The sequence below is a fragment of the Centrocercus urophasianus genome, unplaced genomic scaffold (assembly GCF_019232065.1).
Source record: "Centrocercus urophasianus isolate 14NV4802_14NV808 unplaced genomic scaffold, USGS_Curo_1.0 seq_16, whole genome shotgun sequence".
NCBI classification, from domain to species: domain Eukaryota; kingdom Metazoa; phylum Chordata; class Aves; order Galliformes; family Phasianidae; genus Centrocercus; species Centrocercus urophasianus.
In genome coordinates, this window is record NW_024884711.1 from 41,434,441 (window position 1) to 41,459,283 (window position 24,843).

Below are 24,843 nucleotides of genomic sequence, written 5' to 3' on the forward strand. Positions count from 1 at the left end.
CCTTTCTTAATCCAACAAAAACAGTTCACAGAAGCTAAGAACACCTTTCAAGGAATCATGTAAGCTACACATAAAACGTTTGTTACAGGTTCATCGGACTCGTAGGGTTGATGGTAAGTTCTAAGGACGTTAGTGTGAGTTTTCATGGAAAGTGACTGCTTAGATATGATGCTGCTACACAGTTCTCTTCAGATCAGTTGTGCTGAAGGTCACGGGCAATAAAGGGACCATGAGTGGACCAGGTCCCCCTCACAGCTGGGAGCATTGCCTCTACTGGGGTGAGGAACAGTACAGTATGTGAGAGGATAAGCATATGGGGCAAATCTGTATGGACGTGTATGTGTTGCTTTGGGTTTTAACCAGTTAAACCACAGCCTACAGAATTGCCAACATAAAGTGAAGTGCTGACTGTAATAGTTAACTTTTAGAAAATTCTACCTTGTGCAGGTTTTCTAAGGAGAATCTCTTCTGTCACTTCAGAGAGCCCACAGTTCCCTGAAGAGAAATGTATAGTAATACTGGCATGGAACTGAAGGTTTCCCAGCTCTGTTCCCAAGAAGGGTGCAGCACAAACATTGTGATTGGAATTTTTTCAAGCCAAAACAGCACATCTCAATTCTCCGTTTTGCTTTGGAAGCACTGACCTGCTCTTTTATACAACCAATGGCAAAATGTCTTTTCAGTAGCGATTCCTGGTTCCAGCTATCTTTGAGCATTAGTTTTAAAAGCAGTACGACAGGTTTCTTTGTGATCCTTGTAATTCTTTCCCGTGTGGTTGTGTAGGTGTGTGGGATAAAATCCTGGAGCCCGTTGCTTCAGTTAGGAAGGAGTCAGAAATGCTGCAGCTGTTCCCCAGCTACCTGAAGGGCGAGGACCTCTTTGGTTTGACGGTGTCTGCGGTGGCGAGGATCGCGGAGTCGGTGAGTCCTCCCTGGGCACTGGGCACTCTGATGTGTTGGCTGTCACACACACACACGAACACAGACACATTGAAAAGGAGCACAATGCTCATCAGTTCCAACCCCCTGCTGTGTGCAGGGTCGCCAACCAGCAGACCAGGCTGCCCAGAGCCACATCCAGCCTGGCCTTGAATGCTTGCAGGGATGGGGCGTCCACAGCCTCCTTGGGCAACCTGTGCCAGTGCCTCACCACCCTCTGAATGAAAAAGTGAGAAGAGAATATTTGGTTACATGTCATTAACACGTAATTACTCGGATTTTCTTTTTTTGTGTGTGTTTTCTTGCAGCTGCCAGGGGTTGAGGCCTGTGAGAACTATACTTTCCGCTATGGCCGAAACCCCTTAATGGAACTTCCTCTTGCCATCAACCCCACGGGCTGTGCCCGTGCCGAGCCTAAAATGAGTACCCATGTCAAGAGGTTTGTGTTAAGGTATTTTGTTTTAATTTCACATAGTACAGCCCAGGGTTTATAGGCTGCTTAGGGTTATTTGTGCTTTCGTCTGCTGCTTACAAACCCTGTCGTCCTTGGCTGTGTATGTGCATGCCCAAATCAAAGGAGTTGCTGTGTTGTCTCTGCTAGCTGGCTTTAAGTGTGTGTACGTCTCAAAGAATTTTGCATTGCTGTTGTGGCTGTCTTCAGAGAAATCTTCAGTTTTTCTTGTATTTTTTCTTGTTACATGCCCAACTCCTACAGGCCTCACACCTTGAATAGCACCAGCACATCGAAGTCATTTCAGAGCACAGTCACAGGGGAGCTGAACGCGCCTTACAGTAAGCAGTTCGTCCATTCCAAGTCCTCCCAGTACCGGAAAATGAAAACAGAGTGGAAGTCCAATGTGTACCTGGCTCGCTCTCGCATTCAGGTCAGTCCTCATTCTAGAAACTTCCCATGCTGATTTTAATCTGTACTTCTATTTGATGTATTTGTTCTATGCTAAGAAATGAAGTGAAGCAATTGCAAAACTCCTTCAAATCTCTTCTCAAAATTTGGTAATTTGGACGTGGGAAATCGTGGCATAGAGTGTCAAGCAAGACATCTTATTAATTATTGTAAATATCTTAAAAAATAATTAACTGCAGTCATCTAGAGATAAAATGAGTTACGTTATTTCAAGGTGCTTTTACCGTGTTTCTCAAAAGGTTAATGAAAACTAATAATTAGATGAATGCACAGTGGAAGTATGAGGCGCTCAAATCAAGCTGAGCAACACGGAATGAGGCCTTCAGGAGGGGTTCAGCACTTCATTGCATTCAGAAAGCAACGTGTTCTTTGGATCGTTGTCACTGCGGGTTTGTTCCACAGACTGTGTTGCAAGAAGGCTGCAGGGTGACCTCGTGGCAGCCTTTCAGTACCTAAAGGGAGCAGGAGGGGAGTCAACTCTTTACAGGGGTAGATAACAGCAGGACAAAGGGAAATGGTTTTAAGTTGAAGGAGGGAAGATTTAGGTTGGATTTCAGGGGGAAGTTCTTTACAGAGAGAGTGGTGAGGTGCTGGAACAGCTGCCCAGAGAGGTTGTGGATGCCCCATCCCTGGAGGTGTTCAAGGGCAGGTTGGATGGGGCCCTGGGCAGCCTGGGCTGGTATTGAATGTGGAGGTTGGTGGCCCTGCATGTGGCAGGGGGTTGGAGATTCCTGATCCTTGAGGTCCCTTCCAACCCTGGCCATTCTGTGATTCTGTGTGCGACTCTGTGATTTTTGCATACAAGCATTGTTATTATTTATTTTAGATTGGATTCAACTGTGCTGTTGTGTTCTTACTATGTTTCTTCACTCTAGGGAGGCCTACTTTTAATGTCAGTGAATCTGTAATCTTCACACTGTTAGTTATAAGGTGTAAGAGGTGTAAGAGAAGCCTGCTTTCTTACCTAGGCAGCAGCCAAGTAGGTTTTACTGCATTTGAAGTATTTACTGCAAACTTTCTCTGTGCTGTTTCCACATGAGCTACTTTCCTATGCGTTGTTCTCTCATGATTTTCTGCAGGATTGTTTTTGGGGCATGGTGAGGAATGCAGTGTAAATTTGTTAGGAATTTCTAACTCACAGCATATTTTTTTGTAGGGCCTGGGCTTATATGCTGCTAGAGACATTGAAAAGCACACTATGGTCATTGAGTACATCGGAACTATTATCCGGAATGAGGTAGCAAACAGGAAGGAGAAGCTTTATGAATCTCAGGTACTGGGGGTGTTCACTGTTGTTTCTCTCCTTGCCCTTTCAAATGCTTGTAGAATGGGACAAATGCTGCCTGGTTTCAGGGATCATGAAAAGACAGTCAGTGCTCTGCGATGACTGCAGCAGGTGTAGGAGTCAGGTCCTCTGTGTTCTGTGTGCTGCTGTGCTGGAAGAGCAGTAGGCTGGAAAGGACAGCCAGAGGTGTCCGCAGGGTTTGTTATGTGTGCTTAGATGCTCAGCACATCTCACAGCAGAGCCAGGTAATCTGTGTTCTGTTTTTTGGAGGACAAAGACAGAACTGTCACTGGGATGTCAGCACCTGCACTTTTTAACAAGAACTTCTTATTGAAATTGAAAGCAGTTTTTTTTCTGTAACTCAACAGTCTCGTAATGGTTAATGCACTTAAAGATCCCCGATACGAGGCAGCACAGAAATCCAAGCTATTGGTACTGGATGAAATATCACTTGGACAGGCAGACACTGCCGACCCACTCATGAAAGTGTGGCTGGTGGCAGCGTTCCACCGTTAGATGACATGTGAGTCCCTTTCCCTAGCGAGCCAGTAGGTATGAAGGGAGAAAAACCCCTGGAGGTAACCCACGCTGCTGCTTTGTTTCAACCATTGATGACTGTTGAAAACCCACACGGTCTGTCTTCCAATTGCTGTTTCAGAACCGCGGGGTGTACATGTTCCGCATTGACAACGACCACGTCATCGACGCCACTCTGACGGGAGGTCCCGCAAGGTGGGTGGCTCTGGGGCAGCCCTGTCCCATCCTCAGCTCTCCCCATCCCCTCGCCGGGGCTTTGTGTCGGGGATGTGCATTTCTGCTTTCGTGCCTTTTGGATCGGAGTTCTGTGGGCCCAACATTGCAGCCTGTCCCTCTGCAAGGGTCTCGTCTTTTTCATTAGCCTTACTCATCCATCACTGTGTTTCATGGCAGCTGGGGAGAAGGTGAATTTTTTTTTTTAGACATTTTATTCTGTTGGCATTCTGTAGGTAAAGAAACAAGCGCAGAATAATGTAACTCTATCTGGAATTGCAGCCCTGAAGCTGAGGTCATCCTGAGGTTTGATCACCATAAAGTCACCTTTTCAAATGTTCTGTGTTTGCAGGTACATCAACCACTCGTGTGCCCCCAACTGCGTGGCGGAGGTGGTCACTTTTGAGAGAGGACACAAAATCATCATTAGCTCCAGCAGGAGAATCCAGAAAGGGGAGGAGGTACGGCCGTCCCATCTGGCTTTCCCCCACTGCTGCCACCTCTGTTCATTTCCAGATACTGCCACAATGCGGTGTGGCTGTGCTGTGGTGGGGAGGTGACACTGCCCTTCCCCTTTTCATTTTAAAACTTGCTGGTTCCTACGAGGAACTCTGGTGTATTTTACCATCTAAATTGTAGGTACAAGGAAAGATGTGGTAAAATCCTCTTGTCTTATAACCGTTCTCCTGAATCTTCTTCCAGCTTTGCTATGACTATAAGTTTGATTTTGAAGATGACCAGCACAAGATTCCATGTCACTGTGGAGCTGTAAACTGCCGAAAATGGATGAACTAGAATGCATTCCTTGCTGTCTTTTGAGGGTTGCTTGTCCCTAAGAAGAAGTGATTCACGTTTTGATTTTGTCGACAGAAAATTGTTGCCTTTTTTGAAGGGAAAAAAAATAAATAAATCACTTCTGGAAGTCCAGATTTCTACTCCAGGATCTCAAAAGAAAAGAAACAAACCCCACAAAACAAGCACCAGGAGCAAGCCGGCAAAATCTGAAGCTGACTTTCCAGCCACACGGAGGTTAAACTGAGTTAACAGAATGGTCCAGCACTTTTGTTTTTGAGCTCACTAAGGAGAAACTGTTTAACTTGGGCAAAGAACCGGGCGCTGACCTGCGGCGTGCAGGTGGGCATTTATGAATGTAAGACTGAAATCACCAGCGAAAGGGAGAAGTCCAAAGTGCTGGCCACAGCCTTATTTGATAAAGGGGCAGGCCCTCTAATTAAAGAAAAATTTTAAATAAAAGTAGACACCACTGAACAAGGAATGTACTGAAACGACTTCCTTAGGGATAGAGCTAAGGGAAAAATAACTTGCACTAAAATACATTTAAATACTTGATTCCATGAGTCAGTTTATTGTAGTTTTTTGATTTCTGTAAAATAAGAGAACCTTTTTGTATTTATTATTGAATAAGTGAATGAAGCTATTTTTAAAAAGAAAGTTAGAAGAAAGCCAAGCTGCTGCTGTTACCTGCAGAACTAACAAACTCTGTTACTTTGTACAAAAGTGTAAATATTTTGAGGAAAAAAAAATACAGTATAAAAATAGTTATTGACCAAATGCTATCAGACTCCGCAGCAGTTCGGTGCTCACGATCCAATGTCAATAGGGATGTTACAATATGATCTCAGTGCTACCAGACGTGCTTACAATGACGGAATAACCAAAATCTCCATTTCAAGAGAGGTTGTTGTTGGTTGGTTTTCTTTTTAAACGTTTCAAGCAGTCTCAACTGTGGTCTCTGCAGGTTTTTTACTCACACCTTCAGCCCGCGCCGCGTGTTCCGATGCTGACTTTCAGAGATGGTGGGGTGACGTAGATTCATCCGATTTGCATTATATTGTCGCATCCCTATTTCTTCAGTCAGGTTTCTTTTCTTTTTGTTCGTTTGTTTTTGTGCTTAAAATTGGTGATAACTGTGAATAACTGCTCAAACCACCCAAAATCAAGAGAGAGGCGCTGAGCATTGGGTTTTCCTTCAGCAAAAATGGGCCCGAGGAGGGGGAGCTGAGCATGAGAACAGCGTAGGAGTGCAGGGGGAGCTCCGGTCCGCTGCCTTCACCCAGGAAAAGGAGAACAGAGCTGAGATGGAGCGCGTGCAGCTGCAGGACGCTGGCAATTGGGTAATGGGAAATGTAATTTAAAGATGTGTTTGTATGGATTGTTTTTGTTTACATTTCTTTAAAATAAAAAAAAATAAATAAAACACTGTTTTGTGTTTGCTTGTAGAGATTTAATCAGCATTTGGAAGCAGGTTAGCTTTTTATTTTGTACTTAAAATTCTGGTACTGACACTTCACAGACTAAATATAAAAAAAATGAAGTTTTTTTGTGTGCACAATGAAAGTGGACTGTAAACTGTTGGTATATTCAGTGCTACAGTTCTGAACTTGTAATGTATATGGCATGATGTATTTTTATCTTACAGAATAAATCAATTGTATATATTTTTCTCTTGATAAATAGCTGTATGAAATTGTTTCTTGAATATTTTTCTTCTCTTGTACAATATTCCGACATCCTACCAGTATTTGTCCTACAGTTTTTTTCTGTTCTGTATAATAGTATCTAATGTTGGCAAAAAAAGAAAAACATCACAAAAAAAAAAAAAAAAGAATTTTTTGAAGTATACAGAGTGTTATGGGTTTTGGAATTTGTGGAAACAGATTTAGAAGATCAGCATTTACAAATAAAAATATTTTACATCTATAGTGGTCCCCTCCTGTCTTCTTGGGGATGTTTTTGCATTTCTGGCCTCACACACATCTCCTCTCCAGCACTGCAGTGTTGTAAAAAACCACTCAGGTTCCAAAAGACCTTGAAGACCATTGAGTCCAACCACAACCCAACCATACCACCCCAACTCTACCAACCCTCTGCTAAATCATGTCCCTGAGCGCCACGTCCAGAGCTGGTGACTCAACCACCTCCCTGGGGAGCCTATTCCAGTGCTTCACAACCTTTTCTGTAAGGAAGGTTTTCTGTGCAGCAGAAGGGTGGGCATGCTGTGTGCTTTGGAGGCGTCGGCTTCTGACAGTGCCACAGGGGAAAAGAGAAAAAAAAAAAGGAAGAAAAAGAGAAGGAGCAATAGGAGCACAGAGCCAGGAGGCAGCCTACAGCCAAATGCAGTGCCTGGCCCAGCTGTCACCATCGCTGTGGTTGGCTGCTGGGACTGTCATAGAAGGAAGGAACGTGGCTGGTGATGTTTTGTCTGGAGGGCAATCCACTGCAGCCCACTGCTGGGCTTTGTGATCAACCCCTGCTTACCTGCACCCTGCCCTGTGACACAGCTCCTGCTGAGGGCACTGCTCACAGCTGTTGCTCCTATTGCACTCCTCCTCCCTCTGTGGCTGAAGGACCCATCAGGCTGTCACAGGTGGATCTGCTCTCACAGGAGAAGACTGAGGACTGCCATCATTCCACCTCATCCTGCCACCTTGCAATAACCCAATGCTGGGTTGTGTTCTCTGCCCGATTGGAAGAGCAGAGCTGCCTCTGGTTGATGAACACAGCAAAGGGGGAAGCACACAGGTTAGAGCAGGGCTTGCTTTCTGCAGTTCCCATGTGCTGGTCCCTGAGGGCTGAAGCAGGGTTTGAAAGCACAGCAAGCAGTGAAACCAACCCGTCACATGGGAGGGGAAGCAGAATCAGGAAAATGAAATCCCAACACAAAACTTACCCCCAAACCCTGCAGGAGATGAAAGGAAGAACGCAGCTGTGAAAAAAGGAGTGGGAAGGATGGAAGAGCTGTGAGGGTGTAGGTCCACATCAGTGCCAGCCCTGCTGATGGCTACAAGGAGTACAGCCAGAGGGAGTCATAAAAAACAGATACTTTATTTTATATGCAGCTAGGTCATGAGTCATCAAAATAGACTTTGTAATAGTTACTTTGTTTTAAATAGGAGGTGACAATGACACCTAAGGATTTCAGCTATGTGAAATGTTCTAAAAATCGTAAATTAAAACAAATATTACAATGACAACTTCCAGAAGATAAAAGGGAATTAAAAATACTTTCCAGGTAAAGTAAAATAATTCCTCCAGTAAAACCATACTAAAAACATGAATTACTGCACGTGGAATACTCAAAGATGAACGCCTTTCTGTCATTTAAAAGACCCGCAAAGCTAAAAATCTCACCATTTAAATTACACTGCTCTAATGATTTCTCTTACTGAAAATCAGTCCAATGATCCAGGCTAACTCAGGGATCCGCTGCCATTACTGCTGCATCCGACACAGCCCAGGGCTCCCCGAGCTGCTCCCCGCAGCGCAGCAAAGGCTCCTCCCTGCGCTCCGCCGGCTGCAGCGGCCAAGGGCTCCCAGCACAGCACAGCTCTGCGGTGACAGACGGTGGCTGCAGGGGAAGCCAGGCCCGGCTTTGCTCCTCCTTGGCTCACCGCCTCAGCTCTCGAAACGCCACTGCTGAGGAAGGGAGCCATCGCAGATGGCCATGGTGACATAGCCTTTGTGGCTGAGCGGGTCTGCCACCTTCATGCACTGCCCCACCGACACTTGGTAGAGGCGGTTGTTTTTCTAAGACAGACAGACAAACAGGAGATCTTTACTGCAACTTCTGCTTCACTGACAAACTAGAGCTGGAACCGACGCATAGGGCACTCCCCATGGGGGAAGGGGCTGCTCCTTGCTGAGAAACGGGCATTTGGGCAGCTCCTCCTCCCAGCCCTGAGACACCAGGCCCACAGCCACAACAGCACACCCTGTAACCACATCCAGACCTTGGAGAAAAGGCTCACGTACTTTTACAGGGACCTACTGTGGATTCTGCCTGTACCAGTCTCTTGATCAGATGGAGGGATGACAAAAGCCATTCCCTAGCATGGCCAGGGAGGGAGGAGAAACACAGCAAGAACATCCAGTGCTTTTCCAGATCACTCACCCCTTCCAGCTGCATTTTATTGCAGAATTCCTGAAGCTTGTTGCAGGCAGGGTATAATTAAACTGGAACTTGTTGTCCCCCCAGTACGTGGTGATTTCCCTTGAACTTACATAAGCTTTTCAACTGCTGGCCCCTGCAGTAAGGCACCCTGTGGCCCCCACTACACCATCAGCTTCCACAGTTTGAACTTGTCCTCTACTGTCTTCAAAGGACAGTCCAAAGTCTTGTAACTAACAGAGTATTGCTGGCCTTTCTATCTCCCAGTAACTCCTGGGTAAACCCCTGTAGGGAACAGCTTCAGCAGGGTGGGCAACTCAATGATCTGCAGAGGTCCCTTCCGACCTCTGTGGCTCTGTGATTCCATGACTGCTGGCAGAGCTGCAGCAGCTTGCCTTATTTGACTCCTCTGAGGAACAAATGCTGCCAATGAGTGGCACAGCACAAACCCAAGAAGGATCATGCAGGGTCCTGGATATGCAGCATGCAGTCCTGGCAGCATACTCCTGTTTGCTCAATGTTTATGTTATGGGCTCACTGTTACACCGGGGCATGTGAGGTGACAGCCCCTGAGCTAACACCAAGGAGCCAGATTTCACATGGCCACAGTAGAGTCACAGAACTGAGGCAATAAGACATTAAACTAACGAGATGCTATTACAGGACAGAAGCTGCAAAACTGCTCCTCTGGATCCTCTGTTCTGCCCCCCACACTCAGCAGAAGCCATGACAAGGACTGCTTGCATCTCCTAGTCCTGCAAAGCCAGCAGAGCTGTGGGGTGGGTTTCTTCCACCTGATACATCCCACAGGACACAGTTCTGTGCGTGGCTGTGACAAACAGAAGAGAAATCTAAATAGGACTGCAAAAACTTCCCAACATTGCAAAGGAAAAGGCCTGCAGGTCCTGGAGCTCAGGGAAGTCCTGCTCAGGCTGAGGTGCAGCCACCAACACTGTGTAGCTTTGCACAGGCTGTACTGGCTGTGGACTTGATAAATTTGGCCATAATTACACTCCATCCTATGTCCCACAGGTGCCACCATCACTTATGGTGGCATTGATCACAAGCACTATGCTGTGCTCCAGGCTACACGCACTTACCCCAAAGGTCCACTGCTGAGATCCACCAGAGCCGTGGCACTTCATGAGGCGAGGAGGGTCAGACGAGCGAGTTTCTGACACATCCAAGCACAGGAGGTTATTCAAAATCAGCTCGTGATCTTCATTGTAAACCCACATCTGAAAGATGAGATAGAAAAGATGTCAATTGCAGAGTTACAAGGCATCACAGAGATGCCTTGCCACACCTGCTGTTGCTTTGCTGTCTTCTTTTTTCCCAGCAGAGCCTGAAAAGCAGCTGCAGTGCTCCACCACCTTCCCAACACCAAACAGCATTATCCTATGCAGAGGTGCTCAGAGGACCACATGTGACCCTATGTAGAAATAAAGCACACCCACACGTTCCTCCTGTCCTGTTGGGATGACAGCAACATGCAGCCCCTTTCCCAAGCTCACCATCACATCACACTAAGTCCACCCCTGAGGATGAGGAGGATGGTGGATCTCCTTAGCTGGGCCAAGTGCCATCAGGCAGGCAGGACACAAAGCCAAAAAGTACCTTGAGTCTTCCTGGAAAGAGCTGCACTTGGCCAGAAACACAAAGGAGTTTACCTCACTTTGTGCTATGGGCACCAAGAGCACACAACAGCAGAGAAAGCCTTGCTTCTTCTCCAGAAAGGTTGACACCAGGCAGCCCACATTAATTTCAAACTAATTACATGTTTGGAGTAGAAAACAAGGGAAAAAGAAAAACAAGGCCTGAAGTCTGGAGATGCTGTGGCTCCAAACTCAAATTTAAGTATTGCTGTAAACATGCAGACTGTTAGCAGATTCCAGCACACGGAAAGCAAAGCCACCCCTTATCATAAAACTGAAAGTCTTCAGGCACTCTGAAATTTATTAAACATTTTCCTGCTGCCACATGGATGGATGATGAACATTATCCATCATCCTCACTGCCATAGGCTGACCATGCAGAAATCTAGAGATTCCTCTGGCATTTTTTTTTTTTTTTAATTTTTCATTTTCTTTTGCCATAATGAAGATATGCAGGGCTGTGTTATTGACTTATTTTATACTACCAAAAGATGAAATTATCCCCACGGTATGGTTAGTGCAAATGAATAAAAGGCAGCTGAACTTCTTCTGGGGACATCCAAGTGAGGACAGGGGTGGAACAGTGCCCAAGGCAGGGAAGAAGGCCCCACACTGCCATTTCCTCAGGACAAGAGCAGTTAACTATATCAGACTTTGAGTCCAGGTCAATACAGATGGCTGTACTAAAACAAAACCCAGCACTCAACCTGGGAAAAAAAATCAAACCAATAGTAAGTGAAGGACTTTGGCTCTCAGAGTGCAATGCTGGTAGCAAAAGGCACAGGGGACAGCTGGCAAAGCTCTGTGGATGTACACTCATTTCATCTGTAAATTGCATTAGGAGGAGAGGAATGCAATGAAAAACTTCACTCCAATAAATGCAAGCCAGCAACTATTACAGAACCAGCTCTGTGTGTGACAGAATTATGGCTGTGGGCTCTGCTGCCAGCACAGGCATTCCAGCACTCCAAGCAGCTGCCATCTGTTGCTTACATTGGCACCAGTGCATTATTCCAGAGTTTTTTAAATGACAAAATGAAGCTGAAGAGCACCAAGCAGCCACCTCAGCATGAGGACAAGCTGTGCCCAGCGACTGCATCATTACAGCTACGTGTAGCCCTTCAGTTCATGTTTCTAGTGGCTAGCAGTGACATCACAGCACCAAATAACTTGTGAAAGTCAGCAGCAAAGGCAAAGCACGGGATCTGCAATCATTACTTTAAGCTACTGCTATCCAGGAGACTCAATGTTCTCCTGAAGGCATTGCTGATGTCCATGTGATCCTATTTCGTATCTCAGTGTGTGGCTGAGGATTTGAAGAGGAACTGTGGGATCATGTCCTTCAATGGGCTGATGAAAATGCAGCAGTAGAGATAGCTCACACTTCTCCACACTCACTCCAGGCAAATGCATCAGAAAAACAAAACTTACACCCATGATGCAGAGACTTAGGGAGGAGAACCCTACAGAAGAGCCGTAGCACTTAAAGCTCATCCTCCTACAAACAGTTCAAGAGTCAGAATTACACATGCTTACACTGATGGAGTGATACAAGAGGTTAACAGCTCTTGTGACTTCCCAACCCCCATGCAGCTGAGCACAGACACCCACCAGCTAACCCCAGCCTCAAGGGCAGCATTCACAACTGTGAAGCCTAATACATTGCTAAGCTAAAGAAAGCTTAAGTTACTGAAGTGAAACAAATGAACAGAGAAGAGGTGAAACCAAGAGAATAGAAAAAAAAACCAAACACTACTCAGCAGACTAGGAGAAGATTTTTTTTTTTGAAAAGCAGCTTGACTTGAAGCATTTAGGTCAGGTAGAAGATAAGCAGGCATTAGACACATGAGAGAGCCAATCTAGGTCACATCCAGTCCCACTAGTTACATCTTCTGTTGGCCTTCATGCTTCATTCCAAAAATCATCACTGGGGTCTCTGAAGCTCCTCTTACGAGTTTATTAGTAACTACTTTTTCCTTTGGAGCATCTGTCATGAAGAACTTCAGCACCTTTGCTGCCTAATCACCATCTATTAACCTTAGACAACGTTTTTGGTAGAATCCACAACACTTAGGGCGCTTGTTTTTGTTTGTTTATTTCTGCATTTCATTGTGAAAGACAGAGATGGAGATGTCTGACCTTTTGAAGCCCTTAAATGCTTTCTGGCCTCCTTCACCACCCAAGTTTCATGCTGTGTGCTACCTCATGCATTCCCAGTTTCGTTTATGGAAAGAGGTCACACACTGCTGACTGAGCAGAAGAGTTCACTTCAGCTGTCTTGGCATCTCAACACAACCACTCTTCAACTACACAACGTTAATTCCATGTTAGCCTTCTGCTTGCAAAATTCACACTCAGTATTTCTGCTTCTCAGCTTCTGTTACTTCAGGCTTCTTATCTCTGATCTTGTTTCTACCAGACCCTTCCACTATTTCTACCTGTGCTATTTCTAACTACAAAATCATACAGAAGACCATTTTCCAGTCCAAAGTACTGTGCTCAGTGAGTCTCAAGAAAGGCAGCGTTGTTTCCAAGACCTTCCCATGTTTTCCCACGTAGAGTTCACTTTGTTCCTTCAACTTACTGAGACTGCTATCTATTCACATGGTAAAAAGTAGCCTGGAAAGAGAAATAGAGTTAACTTATCCCAGACCACTTTCACTAGACCCATCGCAGGCTTTCTTATCAAGGCTAAAGGTATGGATGGAACAGATGGGATAGATTCTTCTAGAACAATACAGTTCTTGCCTTTTTTGGCAACACCAGTGGAAAAGGCCAAGACCTTCCAGTACTGAGCAAGTTTGTCATGTTTTATATGCATAACTTGTTACATGCCCTTTCTTTACATTGTTCTCATGCATCTAGAGCAAGAGCGTTCAGAAGATATGCAAGAAAACTGACAAACTGTTAGTAGAGCAAAACAAGTTTACTAGTAGAAAATCACAGTGTTGGTTAACATACTTGGAGAACAAAATCATTGCAAAAGACAACAGCACAGCCAGTTTTCTTCCGTGAGAACTAGTTGCTTAATTTACCACTAGTAAACAAGATTAAAACCAGACAAATTAATGCTCAGATTGTTCATCTCTAAAAAATCTAAAGGCTAACCAAAGTTTTCTGTCTCCAGGAGAAAAATCAGAAGGCTTTGATAAGGAGGAAAAAAATAGGCTCTCTCCTCCAACTATTTGGCAGTACATTACTGGAAATACCACAGGAATGAAGGGAAACAAATGGAAACCTATCTGTTCTGATGGTGGATACCATCCATGTAATGTTGTATCGAGGGACACTGTTCAGTGGGGAAGTACTGGTGGTAGGTGGACAGTTGGACTAGATGTCTTGGAGGTCTTTTCAAAGCTTGGTGATTCTATGATCCCATTTATTTTGTGTCTTTGACTACTTTTCTTTTCAGATGAGATTTAGGTTTTTAGACCTGAGTGCCATATGCTTCTAAACTGTAATGCTCTCAATATAGCTCTTAACTAGATAACAGGCTTTAAGGCATTAGGGACCTCTCTACCCTGGAGATTTTCTCCTCACCTTGAGTCCTGAATTTCTGTTGTCAGAAAGAAGTGGAACAGCAGTTTTTATATCACTACATGAAGCCTCTATCATTGGATGTTCACATCCATTCCCAATTAAGCTCCAGAACAGCAATCTGCAGCCAAAGAACTTGCTAAATAGAAGGAATTCCAGGAAATTTAGAAAAAGCAACAGATCATTAATTCATTCCAAAGTAGAGCAGCAGAGCACTAGGGTAGTAGAACACAAAGACCAGTGGGCCAGGAAAAGGTTGCCTTGAATCTCAGTATGAGGAACAGACTGGAAGAGCTTCTACAAATTCTGAAGTGTCAGTCAGTAGACCATGATTTCCTCAGGAGCCACTTGAGGACAGTCTCCAGCCACATACGGAGATTCAGCCCATAAAGACAGGATTATAACATCCAACACTCAGTAGGTAGAACATTGAGCTCCACCATCTCCTTTGCCAGCCTTTTTTTTTTTTTTTTTTTTAAATACTCTGGAGTCAGCCTGCTTGGTGATGAGATGTTACACCAGGGCATTTTGTCAGCAGGAAAACGTATTGATAAGGTTCACTACTCAAAATATCATACCTGGTTTTGATCATTGTAGTCGCACTCCCGAACCACCACCAGGCCTCCTTTCTGACTTGGGTGGCCCTGAGCAACCAGGCATTTGTTGGTTTGAAGGTGATACAGCTACAAAAGGAAAACAGTTTGATGAACAGGATAAACAACAAACACCATATACCAAAGAGAACACATGGTAATGCTTTGGAAGCACTCAATGTGCTCACAAAGAAGAGCAATAGAAGGCCCTTTCTCCCTTTTAAAATACCATTTTGTTTTTCAAATTAATCTGGAGAAAAAGCCAGCATTCTCTAGTTCCATTTTGCTTTCCAATTCTTCCCTTGGATGGTAGAAGTGCAGTACAAGCAACTTGGCTCAGCACAAGTTTCTTTCCCTTTCTTGCTCTCCACAGAAGCCTACAGTCCCATCAAGTGAACAAATCTTTACTGCATTCTACTGCAGTTTAGCTTCAAAGAAGTCCCTCCCACAGCATCTCTTAATGAAACAAGACAAAGCTATTGAGAAAAGGAAGGTCTTAAACAGATGCGTCTCTAACATCATCTGCTTGCAAATTGATCCTCAAGAGCATTTACACAAAAAGTCACAGTTGCTACAGATGAGGTAAGAAGGAAAAGGTTTAAACACTCCTTAAATGCCCATTCCACTTCAAACACACTGTCTACCTGATTTTGTCCCACTCTGCATGTGTAGGAGATGGCAGGGCAACAGATCTGCCATGCATGCTGAAGTAATCATAGCCAATCTAGAGCTGGATAGAGAGTAAAAAAAAATTTGCTGTCCTGAACTGGAGGCCAGGCGGCTAATTAGCTAGTTGTGTTTTATTATGAAGACATAGATGCTTTGGCATTTGTATTGATTCCACAGATTTTTATAAACCAAGACACTTCCAGTAATAAAAAGAACAAACTGCTCCACCACACTCTCATAATTAGAGAGCACAAAGACAGAGTAATGTTCTTCTCTAAAGAGAGTTTCTGGAAATAGCTGTCCCAAGACACACCAACTGCCTCCCCAAGCACACCATACTTCTCCTGTTCCCTCTACACATCTGAAACAAATTACAGAAAAGCTTCTAAGTTACATTTTCTTACACTCCAGAGACTTCTAGGAGTGGTTTAATTTCCATCATTCCTCACTCACAAGTAGGCTTTCAAATTATTACAGCTTTAAGATTTTTTTTTTTCTTATAATTTTCCCCCCTTGTTTTTATTGGCCATGATGATCAGTATTTAATAACACTGTAAAGAACCATCCAGATCTGTGATCATTACAGCTCTTCCCAGCTGTCAAACCAGCATTTATCTCTAGACCTACTAGCTTCTGAGAATAAACTGGGATTTAGAGTGATTTATCCTGAAGAGCACAGCACACAGTGGTGACATTGGCTGATAGCTCTGTTCCACGCAGGCATGTGGAAGTAGTTCATAGAGACATCAGAGTCAGAGCTCTCACACACGCAGTGCTGGGTATAACCCTGGAACCCTGAAGCACCAAGCTGAGGAACTGCATTTTTCAGTTGCAGCTGGGGGAAGCATTCATGCATACCCTAATAATTAACTTTACAACTTGACTGGGATTCAATTCTAAAAATACTGCACAAGCTGTGGCTTCCCAGGCAGCTGCTTCCAACCAAAAGGTAATGATATCAATAGGCTGTCCACAAGCTCTGGTCCTCCAGCCTGCATTCACTTGCAGCACTAGCAACTGTTCATATCTCCTTACTGCAGGCTGCACTACGACATCTCTACCTGATGCTTCCTATTACTGAGATAGGCAGGAATCTGCTAGCTGTAACCTAAGTGCAGACTAAATAGTCCAGTAAAAGATTATTTCCAGTTTGCTGCAGAACAAGAACTGCGTTCAGCATGAACAGATCTGAGAAAATCTTTCAAAAAAAAGAAAATCTCAAGACAGACCTCTGTATTTTTAAGAAAGTTTATCTTACCCTTCCACGCTGGATTACTTTTGGTCGCTTTTGTGCTCTATTAATAAAAACTGGCTGTGGAGCTTTGGCATTGGGCCCGGATACTTGCATCTCAGGATAGATGTTATCTAAATACCACTTGAATGACTTGCAGTTCAATCTTTTTCTCAGTTCTACACGATCAGTTATATTTCCATAGTGCCTTGTCCTTAGCTCAGGTCTCAAAGCAAAATACTGCTCCTGTAGGTAGGGGGAAAAGGTTGAGGGAAGGGAAAGAGAGGAGAATTACAGATCAGTGATTTTTTACTTCTCCCTGCTTGCAGAGCTCTCAAAGTTTCATTTCAGACAATTACATTCATCAATCTCGTCACGAAAATGAGAAGAAAAGTTCTCTCAGAGTCTTTAATTTCAGCTGCTAATTACAGAGCTCACAGAAGAAGTATGATATTAGCACATCAACTAGTTCACTAGATAAGACTTAAAAATCAGTTATCAGGGCACTGAGCTGCAATATTCTGCTGGATTAATCTCTATCAGACACCTGGACTTTGCCAACACATTTGGAATTACTTAGTGCCATCTCTGGCATAGAGACAGCAGACGCATCTCCAAACAGATGGCACATCTGTCCTTACCAACACCTTTGAGCACGTGGATGCACATTGCTCTTTCAAAAGTAGAGGAAAATGAAACATTAAAAACAGGGGAATGTTGGACACCTCCAAGGAAGCTTGAAGATAGGCCAGACCTTGTCATTAGGAATTGGTAAAAATTAGCTCTGCTACTCTACTTGCCTCTTTTGTGGTTGAAGTTCAAGTTTTAATATCTTACCTCTTCTGTATTTTTTATTTCCATCGTATACATGAACTCAGATCATTTTAACAACCATTAAAACCAAAATTTACATTGTTGTTTCCCTTCCATTACTTAGTTTTATTTATTACATGTTGGTATTTGCTCATATCTGCAAAGCAGCCCTCTGTCTTATCTTTGCTCGATTCACCTCACAATCACTTCAATAGACAAAAATATCTCCAAGCTTGCATTCCATCCATAAACCTGTCATAATGACAGTCTCTGGCAACTATTATGGAATTAGATTACACATAGCTGGAAAAGGTTAGAACATAACTGTGTGATTAGAGACTGCAACAATCAGCAGTATATGTTCTCTTTGGACAAAGCACTATTGGATGGAAATAAAGAATCAATTCTAAGCTACAGAGAAAACCATCACAAATCACAAACTACTGTGCCCAGGCACCAATAAAAGGGCGAGTGATAGATCAAGTCTACCAATGCATTATAAAAATGGAGAATGAAGATAAAAATTAACGACTCCTAATAGATTCCTCAAAGTGACAGAGTATCAAGACAAAGGATGAGCCTTGAAACATGAAACTTTAAGGAATATAAAGTTAAGAAAAATCTCTTCTACAGAAATTATGGGGACCACCGGAGCGGGCAATAAAGCAAATCCTATGCCCTCACAAGACAAATGCCCTCAAATACAACAGAGATGAGGGCTTCACACAATAGATGCATCTACTTTTAAAAGCATAGTGCCAGGTCTGAATACAGGGAAGAAACATTCTTGCCCTTGAATCCAAAAGTCAATCCCAATTGGCCTTACAGTGCTAAACAGATTAAGAATCAGGCTGCTAATTGTAACAAAAAGCAAATAAATAACAATGAAACTGCCATCTCACCAATGTGGAAACTACCTAAAGGCATCCAGCTCCCACATGCAAGTGATTTGGACACAAAACAATGCTGAGCTTACAAGAAACCTACACATCTTTTACTTCATTAAAAAGGCATAATATTGAATCTCCCTCAAGCAGTAGCAGCAACAGGGGTGAAATTTCAACACTCAAAAGCAAAACCACAAGCTTACAGAGTTTAGGAATTCAGACCAAAATAAACATTAGGAAATCAGAATACAGAAGAAAGATCCCATTAGAAAGGCCAAGAGTCTTCATTGTGACACAGCCTTCAGACACGTAAGCCAGCTAATAAATATTTCATGTCCTAGAAATGTCTCTTACTTTGTATTCATCCATCCACACGTGTGCCAGCCTCAATGAATTATGAGCCATAGTGTCCTGTCCCCCTGGAGAGCCATAGGGACGTCTCTTACGGAAAATGTGTCCCACTCTGGAGCAGGGAATGATCAGAAGTCGACCCCCACACATCCAAATCTGTCCACAGAAAAGCAGAGCACAGCTTACCACAGGCATACTGACCAGGCTCACTTCTTCCTCACCTTCAAGAGATTTTTCAGTAGGTTTATGCACAATACAACATAATTGTCAGCAGTGTTTTCTACATGCCAGGCTTTCTGATAAGTTAATTATTAGATCTTTGGGTTGGAGAAAGAAACATTTCAGTCATGCCATCACTTCTTCCACTCACAACATCATGGCCTTCTCAGAACAGGCAGTATGCTATTCCAAAATTATATGGTTCTAATGACCTATTAGAAAATTCTGAAACATTTGGGCTGGGATTTACCTTGTAGATTAAGAAAGCTGACACGAGAGTTGCTTCTCCATGGCTCCACAACAAATGACATACAAGTAAGTCAGTCAATGTCATCAAGAGAGTGGTTTGTAATCAAATCACTCAAACTCTGCCTAGATAAGACTAACTTTTACTATTCCCAACTCTTCCCAAGGGAGACAGAGCTTCCAGACCTTGGAACTGCATATACTCCTCAGTTAATCTGCTCTTACTCCACACTCTATTCTGTACTGAAAACGTGGTAAATATTCTGCACACAACTCTGTAAAATAACTCAAATTTATGATTACTTGTTCCTATTTTTTAATTCTGATCTCAGTTTCTCTAATATCTCAATTTGTCAGATTTCTCTGAAGTTTATGAGTATGTGGTTAGTGTTTGCTTTTTTTTTTGTGTTTGTTTGCTCTTGCTTTGGAGGTGGTATTTTTGTTCGTTTGTTTTCACTTTGCTCTGATCCCCTTCTTGTATTTCCCATGGTTGCATCTCATTTCTGAGCAGATCCTCATCACATCTGCTGATGAATCCATGCCACAGAAGCAAAGAATAAAAACATGGCATTGAGCACAAAAAGCTGTTTTCTATCAGGGGAGTGACAGCGAAGAGGAGAAAATAAAGCAATCCCAATGAAGCATCACTTTCAAATCTCTTGTTAATGATTTTCTTCGTATTTTTTCCAACCAATATGATGCGGCTTTTTTGTGAGTTAAGAGTACAGCAGAAGTTTTACATTCCCATGCCCTCAAAATGGAGTTTGAAAAGCACCACAAGCTAAGGAAATATAACTTTACATACTGCCTACACTGCAGTTAGCCACGTATATCTTCAACCTATCTGCAGAATTCATTAAGTGTTTGTATAAACCATTTTCATAAATGTGTGATTACTCTTTTCTGTGTATGTCTGGTATTATTTCTAGTGATTTATTTCTAGTATCATGAAAAATTTAGCCAAATAAAAAAAAAAATTCAAGTATGAGCTCAAAATTCTTTTCAATTTTCCTATTAAAACTTGACCTGAAAGTTATTATAAAGCTTAGTGTGCTAGAGGCATCCCTCCTAGGAACAAAAGCACTGGTTTGTGCATGCAAACAGCTATTCCAGTGCTACTACATACACTGTATAGAGGGAAGAGAAGCCAGACACTGAGATTCATACTCCAATGCACACAAAGTGAGAGTACCCGAAAAGATATTTCCAGATTTTCTCCTCCCCAGATGTCCATGCCACTGTCATACTGTCCAAGCTCATTAAAGTACTCACGGTCCATGGCAAACAGGCCTCCAGCCATAGTGGGTGATCTAAAATGGAACAGTGAAAGCTGGTCAATGTTTAAGCAAGAAGAGGGATTTCAGCTGAACTGGTTAAAAAAAAGCTTGCATTTAGACCTGCAATTTTTAGCTGATGATTTCCACTTTCTGCAGGATTTCAGTTCCATAGTCTCTCCCTGTGATCTTTCACTATTGATGTACCCATAAAACCATATTTCCTCATATAGTGAACTCAAGGCAGAAGGATGGGACAGAGAAAGAGAAACAAATTGCTGTCTCTCCATTCAAAAAATAGCAAACACCTGTGCAGGTTTGAATTCCATTTAGTTTTCTAAATTGAGAACTAGGAGCCATGTTTAATTAGCTGCTGATAAAGACAGATGATCTTTCTACAATCACAAATGCATACAGTTACAATGATGTGTGTTCATCTTCCTCTTACAGGAGGGATTTATACTGACTGGGCTTGATTGAACAGCAGAAACAAGAGCAGAATCCAGAGGGCATATTAATAAGATCAAGAAATAATACCCTAGCTAAGCAAAAGAAGATCAAAACTTCAGTCATACAAGCCAAGCAGCCTGCTAAAATACATGGTACTCTACCTCAGACAATTCAAGTACCAGGAGCAGCACTGTTTCATCATCAATGCCATGGTCAGTTGGTAAAGTCATGGATAAGTATTTGAGTTTCTGTACTTGCACACATGTTCTTATTGGAGTTTCCCAGTTTTCTACCTTGCCTGAGCACTACTAGAATGGCCATCTATTTCATAAAAAACCTCACTTTTTCCATCCCTGACATCAAAATATTACGAAACTCTCTAGATCATAAAATGTAAGACTTTCTACTTGATGGAAAGCCATTCTCAAAGGCTAAACAGCAAACTTGCTTCTCTGTCAAAGCAGGCAGAGTATGTATGAGAAGTCCTTTTCACACTCAGAAAATGATCTCCTTAGAGGACAAGGCTACCATTAAGTATAAAGCTCCCTGCCTCTTCACAGGAGATTTTCCTAAAAGTGAGCTGAAGGAAGGCAACAGCAATGCTGAACACAGTGAGAACTGATCTCCAGGTGTGCCCTAAGTAACCTTTGAGAAAGATTCCAAATAGAATATAGATTTTAAGTCTATCTATGACTGTTCCTTATTCATATTCCCCCAATCCACCCATTCCCTTCAGAAACTGCTACAGCAACACTCCCCATGCAAGCCAGTCAAGCTGTTCAGTAACAGAAAGTTTCCTGGCTTCTCAGACAAAGCCTTGTGATGGGTAGACACAGAAAGACTAAGTACAGAGCTGTCAGACCACAGCAGAGAACCTCATAGCCTGAAATGCTCTGTGTTTACAGACCATGGAAAGATGACAGGACCCAACTTCTGAATCACTTTGTAAATCTAGTAAAAGTGAAGCAGTTTGCCTTCAAAAAAGGAAAACTCTTCCCACTTACCAAACTGAACTCTGTATCTGCAACTAAAGAAAGCACATTCGGGTTCTTCTCGCTTTACCAGCACTAGCTGTTTTTATGAAGGGATTTGTACTGGGAATGCTTTTGTTCTTGTACCTGAGCTGTGTGAGTCTACTGTTTAAGAAAGGCACCTACTAAAATCAGTTTATAAGAGTTACGGCTCCAGTAAGAACCAGACATTGCCAGTTCTGTACAGGTCAGACAGCCACGAATGGTTAAAAGGCTAAGGAGGATGTTCTCACAGCCCCACGTTAAATCTTACTAAGACTTTTGTTTCAGAATGGTGTTCATGCAATCCAGACCACAGAAATAAGGACAGGATTCCAAAAAGCTATCTGGGACATTTGCCATATTGTGACAGAACTGTTTTGAAGACGGCCTTCATGTCCCTGTGCATTCATTTACAAAGCTTTATGACAAAATAAAAGTTCAAACAAAGCATTAAACCTTTTTCCCTGCTCAAATGAGAAAACAAAATCCAAACAGGAAAAAAAATATTGACATAGAAGATAAGCAAATACTGCATCCTATCCCATCAGTTATGAAATCACCTTCACATTGCCACAAAAACGCATTTTCCCAGACTAGCAATTCTTTGGCATTTCACCACAGAAAGTCCAGAGCCTATGAGCTCTAGTGGAATAGCCAGGCAGCTACTAGAGACAAGATCACATCAAAATTACGATCATTAAGCCAAAAACGTCAAATTGGAAACAAACACTGGCAGGTGGGTTAAATCTGTCAGATAATTTCACCATTAATAGAGAGCACAAGCTCTTTAAGACTTGTGCCTTCAGCAAAATCTGCTAATATGCTGCTGCTTTTCTCCCTAAAGAGGGTACCTTCTTAATCAACTAATACACGATTAAATACTAGAAACAGAAGTGAAATAGGTAGTAGAAAATAAAACTACTTCTGGGCAACATAATAAAGAGAAATAGTTGATAGGTCAGGCATCTGCTTCTAAAGCTGCATGCCCAGACACATTTCATAACATCTAAAAGTGCTCCTGAGCACCCATACGTTACACAGAGCTGACTGCTGCACACCATGCAAGAGGAGCCTTACTTGATTGGAGCAGTGGCTCCCTCGGGACCTTCAAGCTCTGACAAAGGAACAAGATCCCACTTAAAGTGCAGGCCCCAATTAAACCCTCCACGCACAACTGGGGAAGAGCTGTAGGTAAGTGTGTCAGCACTGATGATGTCAATCACAGGGCACACCACAGTCCTGCGGTCTTCTTTGATTGGAGTCAGCAGAGGTTGCAGCCACATCTCGTTTACCTCACAGTGACTGTCCAGGAAAACCAGCACTTTTCCTACAAAGGCCAAAAAACACAGAACATAAAGACTTGAGGTAACATGCAATACACAAACATGTGCAATTGGAGCTGCAGAGTATCAGCAGTATCCTCACAACTCTGCGTAACAGAAGGGAAATGCCATCTGCACTCAGAAGGGTGGAAGAACTAGACAGCACTGGGATTAGTTCAGTCACTGAGGCAGAAGGTAGATCCTGGCTATCACACATTATGAACTGCTTAAAATAGGCATCAGATATCACACTCAGACCAAGCACAACTGCTGTACTTTAAAAGGAACATCAGAACTCTCAGAGACTGGAGACAGACTTGTTCTGAAGAGGAGCACCTTCTATGCATGAACAAGACTACAGAGGCAGACAAAGATGACAGTTACTGGGCTGGATGAACCATCCTTGTGACAAAGCTGCTTTTGTCCATTGACTGTAATCACCTTAAGCTTCCTTCATATCACACTTCAGCACTGACTGCTGTAGCTAAGATCTGTGAGTTTTAAGCTGAGCCATTCTGACAAATTAATCTGCATTCATTCAAGACACAGATGACAGCACTTCAATTCCTGAATGTAAAGTAACGCAGAAAAATCTCTACATTTCACTAGCTTTAGTTATCGTGGATCCAGACCTTGATAAGGAGAGCAAGTGCCCTGATGTGGCACAGCCAGACCCACCAGTATGAGACCAACCAACATTTCAGTCCTGTCAGGTCTATCAGATTACCTGCCATGATGGGAGAGGATAATTTGGCTCCTGAGAGGTTCAGCTAGTCTAAGAAATCATCTGAACTTTAACTGCATAGCATTAGAATAACATTAAATTTACATAATGTGGAAAAAATGGAAAAGAGCTTTAAAAAAAAAAAAACTTAGACAAGTTATGTCTGTGTGTTTCTATTAACAACAGGCAATTTTTGACTGAGGGGAAAAGCAGACTCCAAAAGTTCAGAGGAGCAGTAAAATGACTTAAGATTACACTAATACAAGTGGGTCCAAGCACAGTTTACAAGATGTAAGCACAATTTTCTCTCTGGATTATGCCATTACAATGCTAATGAGTAAACACCAATTACAATATTTTAGCCACCAATCAAAATTATTTGAGAAGCCCTCTATACTTCCTCATGCAACAAAGGCTTAACAAGGAAGTACATAAGGTAAATGGCACAGTATACATAAAGGACCAGACACAGTTTATCCCAATTAGCACTCACTACAACAACAGAAAAGCTTCTGTGAGAATCATTACAGTTAAATGGCAATTCAGAAGGCACCTCTGAGTTTACTGTGGTAAGAAAGCAGATTGTCATTTGGGGGCAATAATGCCCACATGAAACATGCTGAGGATACTTTGAGAACTCAATACCCGGGGCAGAGGGAGGCATTCCTCAAACACAGATCCTTCAATCAAGAATAAGGTAAATTACTCACTGCCTCACTAAATGTAGTCAGGCATTGTTTTTGCCTACTTCACTGACCCATTCTAAATAATCAACTCATTTTTCTTATTCACTTATTAAAAATGAGTTTAGACAGGAAGGAAGAAAAGCATAAATCAATACTTAGACAAGAGTAAAAAGATATTAAAATCTGCTTCGAGATTTGCCAAGTCATTGCTTGGGTGATTTGGAAAAAAGTCTACTCCCCTCTTGCACAGCAGAAATTTCCTTTTTTTTTTTTTTTAAACAAACCATTTTACCAAATTACAAACCATAAAAACAGTGGCTTTATCACATCTACATCACATCTACATCACATCTACATCACATCTACATC

General features: G+C 42.8%; 2 protein-coding genes across 2 annotated transcripts in view; one reads left to right on the forward strand and one right to left on the reverse strand.

Moving 5' to 3' along the window:
• The window catches only part of KMT2C (lysine methyltransferase 2C), a 109,066-nt gene extending 102,450 nt beyond the window's left edge, over positions 1-6,616 (forward strand). Inside the window, exons 51-57 of the mRNA XM_042817430.1 lie at positions 784-920; positions 1,247-1,389; positions 1,654-1,822; positions 3,017-3,133; positions 3,804-3,877; positions 4,248-4,356; positions 4,598-6,616. Of these exons, the coding sequence (XP_042673364.1) occupies positions 784-920; positions 1,247-1,389; positions 1,654-1,822; positions 3,017-3,133; positions 3,804-3,877; positions 4,248-4,356; positions 4,598-4,690 (842 nt within the window). The 3' untranslated portion in view covers positions 4,691-6,616. The remainder of the gene's footprint in view (positions 1-783; positions 921-1,246; positions 1,390-1,653; positions 1,823-3,016; positions 3,134-3,803; positions 3,878-4,247; positions 4,357-4,597) is intronic.
• Positions 6,617-7,722: 1,106 nt separating this feature from the next.
• Positions 7,723-24,843, reverse strand: part of GALNT11 (polypeptide N-acetylgalactosaminyltransferase 11) — a 40,659-nt gene continuing 23,538 nt past the window's right edge. Inside the window, exons 6-12 of the mRNA XM_042816951.1 lie at positions 22,820-23,069; positions 20,198-20,315; positions 18,544-18,696; positions 16,517-16,735; positions 14,575-14,679; positions 9,905-10,042; positions 7,723-8,443 (exon numbers count right to left, since the gene is read on the reverse strand). Coding sequence (XP_042672885.1) covers positions 8,312-8,443; positions 9,905-10,042; positions 14,575-14,679; positions 16,517-16,735; positions 18,544-18,696; positions 20,198-20,315; positions 22,820-23,069 — 1,115 coding nt within the window. The 3' untranslated portion in view covers positions 7,723-8,311. The remainder of the gene's footprint in view (positions 8,444-9,904; positions 10,043-14,574; positions 14,680-16,516; positions 16,736-18,543; positions 18,697-20,197; positions 20,316-22,819; positions 23,070-24,843) is intronic.